General features: G+C 42.3%; 5 protein-coding genes across 5 annotated transcripts; all 5 read right to left on the bottom strand.

Annotated features, from left to right (window-relative positions):
* Positions 1–259: 259 nt before the first annotated feature.
* Positions 260–2643, bottom strand: LOC107038269 (odorant receptor 13a). The gene is made up of 5 exons (XM_029126116.1): positions 1829–2643; positions 1101–1200; positions 903–1019; positions 426–581; positions 260–349 (listed from the first exon to the last, which is right to left on the bottom strand). Exons 1-5 carry the CDS (start codon positions 2641–2643, stop codon positions 296–298), a joined length of 1242 nt encoding a protein of 413 aa, XP_028981949.1. The 3' UTR covers positions 260–295.
* Positions 2644–4142: 1499 nt separating this feature from the next.
* LOC107038175 (odorant receptor 67c-like) lies at positions 4143–5611 on the bottom strand. Its single transcript, XM_015257098.1, has 5 exons — positions 4797–5611; positions 4640–4739; positions 4475–4585; positions 4265–4420; positions 4143–4196 (listed from the first exon to the last, which is right to left on the bottom strand). The coding sequence occupies exons 1-5, from the start codon at positions 5609–5611 to the stop codon at positions 4143–4145; spliced, it is 1236 nt and encodes a 411-aa protein (XP_015112584.1).
* Positions 5612–6194: 583 nt separating this feature from the next.
* LOC107038272 (odorant receptor 67c) lies at positions 6195–7721 on the bottom strand. Its single transcript, XM_015257284.2, has 5 exons — positions 6897–7721; positions 6740–6839; positions 6575–6685; positions 6364–6519; positions 6195–6295 (listed from the first exon to the last, which is right to left on the bottom strand). Exons 1-5 carry the CDS (start codon positions 7709–7711, stop codon positions 6242–6244), a joined length of 1236 nt encoding a protein of 411 aa, XP_015112770.2. The 5' UTR covers positions 7712–7721; the 3' UTR covers positions 6195–6241.
* Positions 7722–8385: 664 nt separating this feature from the next.
* On the bottom strand, positions 8386–9939 carry LOC107038174 (odorant receptor Or2-like). The gene is made up of 4 exons (XM_015257096.1): positions 9113–9939; positions 8740–8950; positions 8505–8660; positions 8386–8439 (listed from the first exon to the last, which is right to left on the bottom strand). The coding sequence occupies exons 1-4, from the start codon at positions 9937–9939 to the stop codon at positions 8386–8388; spliced, it is 1248 nt and encodes a 415-aa protein (XP_015112582.1).
* A 538-nt stretch (positions 9940–10477) lies between these two features.
* LOC107038271 (odorant receptor 13a) lies at positions 10478–12436 on the bottom strand. Its single transcript, XM_015257283.1, has 5 exons — positions 11643–12436; positions 11174–11273; positions 11002–11112; positions 10779–10934; positions 10478–10550 (listed from the first exon to the last, which is right to left on the bottom strand). Exons 1-5 carry the CDS (start codon positions 12434–12436, stop codon positions 10500–10502), a joined length of 1212 nt encoding a protein of 403 aa, XP_015112769.1. The 3' UTR covers positions 10478–10499.
* Between the last annotated feature and the right edge of the window lie 422 nt (positions 12437–12858).

Below are 12858 nucleotides of genomic sequence, written 5' to 3'. Positions count from 1 at the left end.
GATTTCTGCACAGTGAAATGGAAATACCATTGAACGAGGAATTATTGTGAGTAATTTTTCGTTATCAACCGTTCATTTATTACGAGAATGAATGGATCAGTATATCTAAAAAACATAGAATGTTTGAATGCTAAAATTATCTCCGAAAAAGAGAGTAAACGGAACTTCAAAAAATTCTGTTCAGCCCTGCACGACTGGGACTAGAAGTATTTTGCAATTGCTCATCGATTCCAACAACAACAATTCTAGAGTGGAACCCTTCACCATCCGAGATATAGTGAATAAAAATCATCGATCACAAGATCACAGACTTCAAGAGATTGAAATAAGCCATCGCTGTTTTGAGGACCTAAAACAAATCATCAGTTAATCCTCTTCCCTGTTTATTATCATTCTTCAACTCAATAAAATTCATATCATTGCACATTGCAGAACGTCGCGTAGGATAATTCCACCATTTTTCCGGCCGTGATTGTGATCGGACTGTTGGACATCGCCAGGAGTAAAATTAAACCGCACGCACTCTTCCCTGGAAGTTCGTACCATTCAATCATGTATGCAGTCGTTCCAACTTTTCTCCCCTAAATTTAAAAACAACAGTGAGGTCGCGTGAGGACTGCTTCACAATCTCGTGTAAACTTCTCCCCCTCAATTCAGTAGTGAAGCGGTAAACCGAGTTAAGTCGATTTTGACTATTAGCCAGTTTTTGCTGAATATCTCGGAATCTAAGAGAGATAGCAAAATTTTCCTCATAACTTTTTTTATAACGCTCTATTGGCTCTACAAAAAAGGTCATGACAAAAATCTTTCTATCTCTTTTAGATTCCGAGATATTCGTCAAAAACTAGCCAATAGTAAAAATCGACTTAACCCGGTTTACCGCTTCGCTACTGAATTCTTACCTGCTGATTCAAAAGTTCTCCGATGTAGCAAAATATGAATATATTAAACGTGAATGATGTCATCAGGAAGGTGTACGTCACTAAAGCTATTGCTGATGTTTTACCTTGCTCCAACTCCTGGGGAGATTAATAGATTACTCGAAAATTCGGATCAAGACGCAAACCAGTTATTGAATGCGGGTGTCACTGCTTGAATACCGTAATAGTGTAATACCCCAGGAAACATATGTTCATGGTGCACCCTATGAACTCCACGAAGCATATTTCGTTCAGGATCCCCTCGATTTTTACCACAAGTCTGGAAAATTCAGAAAATAACACTATTCATCGTGAATGGGAAATTGATTAGTCAACAATTATTCTCGTCGCCATCGTGTTAATTAATTTAAGGCAAGTCAGGAGATGCTGGAGAAATTATTACGACGTTTTTTACCCCTAAATGGCATTCAGTGTAACTGTCCTGAAAATTCAAGAATATATTTTCCAGAATTTTCTGGTTTTCTATTCATTTTCAGGGGAATGTGAAACTGAAGTTTACAATTCTCGTTGATGTTTCCACGAAATTCTGAATTTTTAATGACGAAATTCCTGGAAATTTCAGTCATTAACCCCAATTTAAAAAAATATTGAAAAAATCTATACAGAATATATTATACGTAAAAAAAATACATAAAACATATTTTATATATTTTTTAAAATATAAATTGAGCCAGTTTAAGATATTATTTGACACATTTTTCAAAATAAAAATTTTTTTGTGAGAATTGCATTCGATAAAAATTTTCAAAAAGTCTGCCGGAAAATTCAGACAAAACTTTCTAACAGTGCATGTGAATAAACAAAACGTCAGTCAGCAGTAACACATCAACCGAAAGCAAGGAAAAATCCTCCGGAGATTGATATCATTAACGGAGAAAAAATCTTACTGCAGTGCGCGATGATGAAGCTCCACAATTTCCCCCAGTCTATCCGTCAACATTTTCTCAGTGTCGACACTGCTCCCCACGAAATCATCAATGCGTGACATGACAATTTTCAGTTGACCACACGCATGTAGAGTGAGAACAGCAGCGAGACTGCAAGTAGCAACTGTAATGGTATACATAACGAGACCACTGACCCACTGAGTGGCGAATACAATTTCATAAGCCGGTGTCTTCTGCGAATTGAATAACGCCCTGTAAACCGGATATATGAGCGGTCGCATTGTCGTATTGTCCGGCAGAACCTTTCTCGGCACAGCGAACGGTAGAATAGTGCGAAAGAAAAATCCCCCGCTGTACGTGAAAGTGGCGCACAAACTCGCGATGAACCGTCCAATTTTAGCGTCACTCATCATGATCTCTCGGTCCTGAGGGCTCTTCACCCTTCGCCAGTCGACGTCGAGGTGGTTGAAACAGACGCGGATTTTTTCTCTCCTCATGATCATGAAGAAATACTTGATGATCGCCATTACGCAGAAGCTCATCGGCCCTATCATCTTCATCTGCTTTCTGGCGCTTTTTTCCACCAGAAATGTGTGCAGAGCGCAGGGGATGAGGAGGGAAAATATGAGAAAATAGCAAACGATGACTGCCAGGCCTGACAGCACTTTTTCCGTGACATCAATGTCGATTTCTCTCAGCCATATGCCGAGCGGTGTCAACAGCCAGCGGTTGATATTAGTCGCCCTCTGGAAATCACGTCTTGATCTCTCACTCGGCGCTGGTATGGCACCGAGGATTGGCGATTGGTTTTTCATCTTTGACCGATCGACGATTGAAAGAATACTGAAAAAAGTGAAGTCAAAGGGGAAAAAGCTGCTGCTGTGCGCTTGCGTATGAGAGGGACGAATCACCCCTCGTGCGAGGGTGCAAATTTCTATTTGCGGTCACGCTTGAGAAAGTTACCAGACGTTTGATTAGGCAGACCAATCGCTGGAACAAAGTGTGTGCCTCTGACGAGTGGAAATAGATTGGTTTCGAGAATTAAGTTATTACGTTTTTTATTTTTATTATTTACTAGAAAAGGACGGCGCGCGTAATTAAATTAGTGGTTCATTCAATTTTCTACTCTTTCATTTATTTTTGAAAATAATAAGAGTAATAATAAACAATCAAATTTTTAATTTTGAAAAGTGATGGGCAGTAATCACTTGAACCTTTTACCGCTTTCTTACTGATTTTCTTTTTTTTCGAATTTTTGATGGCGTAACGAGGGAATTATGAAGTAATCCAGCTGTAGGCTAATGGAATGTAATTTTATTTGGCGTATAAAACATTACTACTAAATAGCTATACATGTCAATATTTTTTTGCAATGACACTTGGCTTTTTTCATAGGATCATTGTCCGAATGAAATTGAAGTAAGCGGCTGCAGTTTTGAGGACCTGAGAAAATAAAATCGGAATGATTAACGTAAACTACATAACTAGAAAAAAAATTCCTCAAGAATCAGTGAGAATAAATTCTTTTGAGAGTATTTTACCATGAAATAATCTAGTTTTAGGGGTGATTTACACTGAAAAATTATTGAGTTATTTCACCTCTTTGGAATATCCTCAACCTCGTCGTTTTTTTCGGCGTAAATTAAGAAAAGGAAAAAGGAAATATAAAATTTTCTTACACTACAAAAACTCGCGTAGGAGAGTTCAATCATCTTTCCAGCTGTCAGCCCAGTTGGATAATTGGACATTCTCTCTTCAACGGAACTATCCACCTTTCCATTCCCGTCGACAAAATCATTGAGCCGAGCCATGACGATTTTAAGTTGTCCGCACGCATGCAGCACAAAGACCGCGGCGAAGCTGCAAGTGCTAACAACGAAACATCCGCCCGAAAAATCGGTTGATAAATACAAGACTGTCTATGAAATTTCACCCAATTAAATTGAGAAATTTGATTTCAAACAATTTCCAAGTCTGAACTTTTTTTAAATTTTTGATCTTGATTTTGATTTTTTTTGTTTTTCAGTGGGGGGGGGGCTTCGCCCCCGCCCCAACCCCCCCAGGCTGCGCCGCCCTCGTGCGTAACCGCTTGCTTCCCGCACTTGTTGCGTAATATACTATTTTGGCTTTCCTGGAATTGAGCGACAATGCCTCTTCGAAGATAACGCTGGAGTGAAATTATAAAAACATCACTTTACACACGAAACAATGAAAATGTCACATTCATAAAGGTTCTTCAAAGGTATTATAGGGTCATATTAGGGTTACATGGGGGTCAACAATTTTGGAAAAAATATTCCATCAACATTTGAAATCACATTACAACAGTTCGTAGGAGATTTAAATAAGCGGCTGCTGTTTTTAAAACCTGAAATCGAATGATTTTCACGCTATAATGATATTCGTTGATTAAAAATACCGAAATTAGCACCTTACTCCGCAAAAACTCCGAAATGATAATTCCGCCATTTTTCCGGCTGTGATGCTAGCCGGATTTTTCGTCATGGCTAGAAGGAGAATCAGGCCCCTTGCACTTTTAGCAGGGAGTTCATACCATTTGATCATGTATGCTGTTCTGCCGACTTTATCACCCTGAAAATCATTACAACAGTACTTAAACTCGGGTTTTCGGGATTGTGTGGCTACCTGTTGGGTCAGCATTTCACCAATATAGCAGAATATGAAGATGTTGAAGGTGAAAGACACTAGGAGAACGCAGTAGGTAACTGTGGCTATTGCCGCGCTCTGTTCAAATTCCTGAGAAAATGACGTTATGATTTATCTTTCCGGATTTCCTGAATGATTCTTTACCGTCATGAAGTAGTATCCAAGAAAACATATGTTCATAGTGCAGCCAACGAATTCAATGAGACAAATTTCATTGAGAATTCCCTCAACGCGAACGACGAACCTGAAAGAACTCACAATTCGCTCAGACTGAGCTCACAAATTGGCAAAATATTCTTACCCAAGAGCTCGCAGATGAAGTTCGATAATCTCAGCCATTCGACTCTCCACATTTTTTCTTTCGTCTGTCCTTCCCTTGACAAAACTCTCCAACCTTGAGCTCACAATCTTGAGCTGTCCACATATGTGAAGCACGAATACAGCGGCGAGGCTGCAAGCTCCAATAGTAACACTGTAATTAACAAATCCCGAGAACCACTGAATCGTGAAGACAATCTCATACGCCGGAGTTGTCTGCGCGGAGAAGAGAGGATCGTAAATAGCGTAAACCAAGGGTCGAATGGTGATGTTGTCAGGTGTGACGAAACTTCCAGCCGCGAAGGGCATGATCGTGTGGTAGAAAAAACCCCCTCCGTACATAAAAACTGCGCACAGGCAAGCGATAAACCGACCCAGTTTGGCGTTCATCATCATGATCTCTCGATCATCCAGATATCTGACTCTCCGCCAGTCGATGTCAATGTGCTCGAGACAATGACGGATTTCCCGTCGCCTTGCGACCAAGAGGAGGTACTTGGTGATGGACATGAGGCAAAAACTCAACGGGCCGATCATCTTCATCTTGAGCTTCGGATCTTGCTCCTTTATGAAGGTGTGAAGGCCACAGGGTACCAGCAGAAAACAAATTAGAAAGCAGGAGAGAAAGACTAGAAGCTCGGACAATATTTTCTCGATAATGTGAGCATCACTTCTAGTTGACCAGATGCCGATCGGTGTGAGGAACCAACGGTTCAATTCAGTACTGTATTTCATGTCGTCTTTCGATCGCTCTGAGGGCGCGGGAACTGTCCCCAGTACAGCGAACTCGTCTCTCATTTTCGTCTAGATGACGGTTGATACCGAACTGGCCAGAAAATGAAAGAAAAGTGCAGCGAAATTGGGAGGAAAGCGCGTGCGCGGGGTGAACCTACGACGATTATTTTTACGCAATTCGTGGGAAAGTCAGCTGTCTCGGCGATTATAAAGTTGGATTGCTTCTTTGAAGCAGTTATTACTGTCTCCGATTTAACTTCATCGGAGCAGGGAAGAAAGGGGACGATTCAACCCTCTTGCGGATGTCAGAAATGGCCAGAATTATCACTGTCGGTGTCTGAGCACTGGATGGCTCACACTTTCCTTACGAAAATCTCTCAAAATGGCTTGGTGAGGCAGAAATAGATCGAGTGAAATGCATCAGGTAAAAGTTGTGAGCGATAAAAACGTAATTACTTTTAGATTATTCTCTGAGTGGGCAAGTTTATATCCGAAGAAAATTGACATTTCGAATTTTCAATTTTCGCTAGTAAAATATTTTAATAATCAATTCATAATTATTCTCTTCCATTCTTAGTCACGAAAAATGAAAGGAAAATCAAGGTGAAATGGGCATCTATTCCTACTTGGTACTCGGACAAAAGAATTGTAAGCGGCAATGACTGAACAATATATATTCGATTAAACATTGAATTACATTAGAAGTGTTCGTAGAAGATTCAAATACGCCGCTGCAGTTTTTAATACCTGACATCGAATAAAGTGTCAATTACTCTGATATTTGTTCATTAAGAATGATGAAATTTCATACTTACTCCACTAAAACTCTGAAACGATAATTCCGCCATTTTTCCAGCTGTGATGCAAATTGGAGTTTTCGTCATAGCTAGAAGAAAAATTAGATCCCTTGCACTTTTAGGAGGTAATTCATACCATTTGATCATGTACGCTGTTCTACCGACTTTATCCTCCTGAAAGCCATTCGAGCAGTAGTTTAACTCGGAATTTACGAGATTGTGTACATACCTGTTGGGTCAGCGTTTCACCTATGTAGCAGAATATGAAGATATTAAAGATGAAAGATACTAGGAGAATGCAGTAGGTAATTGTGCCTATTGCTGCATTCTGGTCAAACTCCTAATAAAATGACGTTATGATTCATCTTTCCAAATTCCACGAGTGATTTTTTACCGTCATGAAGTAGTATCCAAGAAAACATATGTTCATAGTGCAGCCAACCAACTCAATGAAACAAACTTCAGTGAGAATTCCCTCGACACGAACGACGAACCTGAAAGAACTCACAATGCGCTCAGACTGAGCTCACAAATTGGCAAATTATTCTTACCCAAGAGCTCGCAAATGAAGTTCGATAATCTCAGCCATTCGACCCTCCACATTTTTTCTTTCGTATATCCTTCCTTTGACAAAACTCTCCAACCTTGACCTCACAATCTTGAGCTGTCCACATATGTGAAGCACGAAGACAGCGGCAAGGCTGCAAGCTCCAATGGTAACAGTGTCGACAACAAATCCAGAGAAGCACTGAATCGTGAAAACAATCTCATACGACGGAGTTGTCTGCGCGGAGAAGAGAGGATCGTAAATAGCGTAAACCAAGGGTCGAATGGTGATGTTGTCAGGTGTGACGAAACTTCCAGCTGCGAAGGGCATGACCGTGTGGTAGAAGAGACCCCCTCCGTACATAAAAGCTGCACACAGCCAAGCGATGAAGCGACCCAGTTTGGCGTTCATCAGCATAATCTCTCGATCATCCAGATATGCGACCCTCCTCCAGTCGACATCAATGTGCTCAAGACAATAGCCGATTTCTTGTTTCCTTGCGACCATGAAGAGGTACTTGCTGATAGACATAAAGCCAAAACTCAACGGGCCAATCATTTTCATCTTGAGCTTAGGATTTTGCTCCTTTATGAAAGTATGGAGAAGACAGGGCACCAGCTGGAAACAAATTAGAAAACAAGAGAGAAAGACTAGGAACTCGGACAAGATTTTCTCGATAATGTGAGTATCACTTCGAGTTGGCCAGATACCGATCGGTGTCAGGAACCAACGGTTCAATTCAGTACTGTATTTCATGTCGTCTTTCGATCGCTCTGAGTGCGCGGGAACTGCCCCCAGCACAGCGAACTCATCTCTCATTTTCGTCTAGTTGACGGTTGATACCGAACTGATGAGAAAATGAAAGAAAAGTGCAGCGAAATGGTGAGAAAAACGCATGCGCAAGGGGTAAACTTTACGACGATTATTCTTACGCAATGCGTGGGAAAGTCAGATGGCTCGACAATTATAAAGTTGGATTGCTTCTTTGAAGCAATTATTACTATTTCCGATTTACGCTTCATCGAAGCAGGGGAGAAGCGCGTCCGCTTTCGATTCAACCCTCTTGCAAATGTCAGCAATAATCAGAATTATCACTACCGTTTCCTGAGCACTAGACGGCTCATAAGTTTCTCACAGAAGTCTCTCCGAGTGGTTTCTTCACAGCTGACGAAATTCGGGATAATAAATCGGCGTAATAAGGATAAATCGAGGGAAATGCGTCAGGTAACAGAAATAATCCAAGAGTGTTGAATAATAATAACGCAATAGCACAACTGTTGAGATATAATAGGAAAACCGCAATTACCCTTGTTATTTTCTGAGCTCGAAAGTTGAGTTTTCTCATTGTGTGGAGGGAAATAAAACCTCGTAGACTTCACAAGTTTATTTTCGACGCAAATTTCGGTTCATAATTCTTCGCTTCCCTTATTAAAATACCTTAACCACAATCAACAATTATTGTTTCTTATATATAAATCAGGTAGGCTTCAGTCTCAATCCATGAGCGTTCGCAGAAGATTGAGATATGTAACGGCTGTTCGAATGACCTTTTGAGTTAACAGAGAATGTTAATATATTGAAAATAATAATAATGCGATACGAATACACTCACAGTACAAAAACTGCTCAGCGACAGTGCAATCATCCCCCCAGCAGTAATCGTCACGGGATGTTGAGCAGTTGAAATGACGAGTGTCAACCCCAGAGCTTTTTTATCAGGCAGCCTGTACCACTCCATCATGTACGTCGTCTCACCTACTTTTTTGCACTAATAAATTCCGTTGGCACTAATGGACCTCCAGTCATGATATCTGTCTTCAACTTTATGAGATACGTGGGGTCCTTACCTCTTCGGTGAGGAGCTCTCCAACATAGCAGAAGAGGAAAATATTGAAGACGAAGGAGATGAGGAGTATTGTATAGGTTGTTATCCCCACAGCATCGGCTTGGGCCCACTCCATCATTAAGTAATAACCAATGAAACAGATGTTCAATGTGCAGCCACATATTTCTACTAGGCAAATCTCGCGGAGAACGCCTTCTGCACGGATGATGAAGCTAGACAATCCAGAGTAGCTTATGAAATGACGTATCCCCATGATTTTAAGCCAGTCAGACATTATTGTTAATAATATAGGTGATGTACACAGAGAAAATTATTTGGCCTCATAATTACTCTCACCGCGCACGTCCCCATGTCCCACCATAAAACTACCTCACCTGAGAGTTCTCACATGTTGCTCAACCACTTCCGAAAGCCTGTCCTCAGCCTGCCCGCTTCCGTCCACCAAATCATTCAGCCACACGATCAAGATCTCCAATTGTCCGCACGCATGCATTGCAAAGACCACAGCGAGGCTGCAGGTGGCGCTCGTAATGGAATGCATAACGAAAGCGCAGCAACAGTGAGTTGAAAAGACAACTTCATAAGCCGGACTCACTTGCGGATCGAACAGAACATAGTGGCTCGGATAGGCAAGCGATCTAACCGTACCATTTCCCTCAGTCCTAGCACCAGCCGATACGTACGGCAGGATAACAGCGTAGAACAAGCCTCCGCTGTACATGAAGCCCGTGCAAATTGTTGCTCCATACCTTCCGAATTGGGCATACGTCAGCATTATGTCTCGATCATGCGTCGAGACGGCTTTCTGCCAGTCAGCTGTCATGTGCTGAATGCAACTGGCGATATTCCGACGTTCGACCACTAGGGAATAGTACTTCATTATCCCCATGACGCAAAAGCTCAAGGGGCCCGTCAGCTTCAGCCTCACAGCTGGATTTTTTATCTTCACAAATGCGAACAGACTCCCTGGTACGATTAAAAAACCCAGGAGAAATGTGCAAACGCTCATCAGGAAGATGGCTGTCAGCCTCTCGGAGCGCGTTGAGTTGGCTGTTTTTGGCCACAAGCCCAACGGCTTCAGGAGCCACCTAATTATGCCAATTGCGTAATCAACATCCGCCTCGAATGCACTTCCAACGCGATTTCCATTATTTATTTGATCTCTCCTTGGGGTTCTTGCATGTCGTACTCTTCCGGCCATCCTTCCTCATCGAAAAGTCATTGAGCACTGGGTGGCCAGTCCCTGATGAAGTGCGGTGAACACTGCGCTTGCGTTCGCTGCTAGTCATTCTGAAGTTTTCTACCGATAATTTTAACGATTACCGAGAATACTGGATTATTTTTTAATGCAGATTGGGGAGATTGATTGAGGGGAACTTTCGATGACGGGGGTCAGAAGTTTGCGGGAAAATAGGGGGGAGTAGTCGGCTCTCTGCGCTTCGGTGAAGCGGGTGGCTGGAAATAATTCAGTGATCTGGTGAATTCGAGAATGATGTTCTGGAATAATGAGGCACTTCTCGTTTGGCGAGAGTGAAATCTCGTCGTAAAAATGAATAGACAGAAGTTTTATGTACATCTCACGCAGTTTGGGTATTTTGTAATGCTGAAATCTGGTATTCGTCTTGATAATAATGCGCATGGAAACTCAGCATCGTTATTCAACTCAACATTTTATTATGAAATTTTCACAATGTTATTTTAGGGACTAGTGCAGTAATAAATTCGCAGCTTAAATTGTGCTACAGCGCCGGAGGATGGAGACTAGACTACTTCTCTCAGGAAGTTCAAATATGCGGCTGATGTTTTAACAACCTGCGGGCGAATGTAGTTAAATTGGTGAGGGATTCACCCTTATGACTTAATTCTTAGTTTTGGTGGAATATCTCGGAATCTAAGGGAGATGGGGAAATTTTCGTACCGAGCTTTTTTGTAGATCGTAATCCGCCCTATAAAAAAGGTTCTAACTAAAATTTCGCTATCTGCCTTAGATCGAGAGATATTCTCATTGTTTTACCGCTTCGCTAAATTCGTGGTACTCACATCGGCGAATCCCGCCAGAGAAACGTCAAACAGTTTTCCAGCTGTCAATGTCACCGGCTGGTTCGATCTCACCATTATGAACATCAAATCGTTCACTATATTTTTCGGCAGTGAGTGCCACTCAAGGTCATACGTGTGCTCACAAATTTTTGAGCTCTGATAAATGGGAAAATCGAACGTTTATATCAACATTTGTATTGTGCGGGATGAATGGCTGATTTACCTGTTCCTTTAAACGGTCACCGATGTACGAGAGGATAAAGACATTAACTAAAATGGACGTCATCAGCACGACGTACGTCACCATCCCCAGATAGTTTCCCTCCGCGAAATCCTGTGAATTTTTTCAGTGAAATCTTCTTGTTATTTTTTATTTTTATTGCGGACTTATTTACCAAGAGTATGCCGTATTCAAGGAAACAGATGATGACAGTGCAGCCCAGCATTTCGGAGAGGAAAACAATGTTGAGAGACTTTTCCAGAGTCAACGCATATCTGAAAATCGAATTGGCTCTATTTAAAGTTTTGATAAAGTGAAGTTTTTTTTGTCTCTGACTATGGAAAATCGATTGATTAAATTGTCGACACTGATGCCATTCAGATTTAATCAGCTGAAACGAATAATTAAACCACCAAATCCATGCTTCGTCATTGAAAATTCAGAATTTCAGGGAAAAATTAATGAGAACTGTGAATAACAATTCAATTATTCCCAGTAAATTAATGGAAGTCAATAAGATTGCGGTAAAAATATCCTTGAATAAAAAACCAACTTCACATTCGATTTTCGGGATCACTGCGATAACTTCCTTCGCGTCGGAAATTTAAAGCAGAACTGACTGAATTTTTCCAGCCAATCCTTACTTCATAGCAAAGATGTGTCTCTGAATAACCGCAGTGAGTCTTTCCGCCATCTCCCCCTCGCCCGTTCCCACTTGATCCAGATGTCTCGCCACGATTTCGAAGAGACAGCAGGCGTGCACGATGTACGTCGCAATCAAGCTATAAATTCCGCAATTTGTCGACAAAATCAAGCTGCTGATGATGATCTGCGTGACAAACAGCATCTCGTATCCCGGCGAGTCTTCAGGAACGAAGAAAACGTAGTCGCAGGGGTATGGCAGGGGTATCTGGGTGGTGTTGTCAGGTTTGACAATTCGTTCAGCCACGAGGGGCATGACAATGTGATAAGGCAAGGCGCCGCCGTAGGACAGACTGAGATAGGCCACCGTGAGAAATCTCCCGGTTTTGGCGTTCTTGATCATGACTTCCTTGTCCTCCTCGCAGCTGACGCTCCTCCAGCTGTCCTGCAGCTCCTCCAGGCACCACCTCAACGGCTTCTTGTTGATGATCATCGTCCAGAACTTGATGAGGGCGAGGGAGTTGAAGACCTGAGCGGCGATGATCTTCATCAGCTTGGTCAGGTCCTCGGCGTCCCAGTAAGTGAAGATCAGGTGGGGGACCAGGAGGAACAGCATCAGGGAGAAGACGAAAATTATCTGAATTGCCACGAGAAAGTCACTGATCGCTGTCTCTGATCCGTGCAGCGGGTAGATCCCGATCGGCGTCAGCAGCGTTCGCGATATCTTCACGACGTAATTTATGTCCGCCTCGCTGGCCGTGTTCTTGTACCCTCGAGGAACTGCTGGGCTTTCCATTTTGATGGACTCGACGGTTCAATCACTTTTGAGGGAAATCGGGGGTTACTGCGGGCTGACTATTTTTAACGCCTGCGCTGTGGGCTCCAAAGTTTTTTATTCAGGAAAGTTGGGGGAACTATTATCATAATGACGGCTGGATTTATGGGGAATGATGAATTTTTGAGATGTGCGGGAAACGTACCGTCCGCATTGGGCATTTTTAAAGGGGAATGGAGAGGGCTCGGAGGCGTGGGGCTCCCCACAAAAAAATATTCATTTGATGATAATATTTATTATTCGGATTTAGGGGTAATTAGTTGATTAATTTATATGTTATTATTCATATACTGTTTTCTGTGCGAAATCCCCCCCCCCCCCCCCCCCCCCCCCCCCCCCCCCCCCCCCCCCCCCCCCCCCCCCCCCCCCCCCCCCCCCCCCCC

Source organism: Diachasma alloeum, unplaced genomic scaffold, assembly GCF_001412515.2.
Source record: "Diachasma alloeum isolate Michigan unplaced genomic scaffold, Dall2.0 Dall_scaffold_00279, whole genome shotgun sequence".
NCBI lineage: Eukaryota > Metazoa > Arthropoda > Insecta > Hymenoptera > Braconidae > Diachasma > Diachasma alloeum.
The sequence above is the reverse complement of the archived record's forward strand: the minus strand, read 5'-3'. Positions and strand labels throughout refer to the sequence as shown.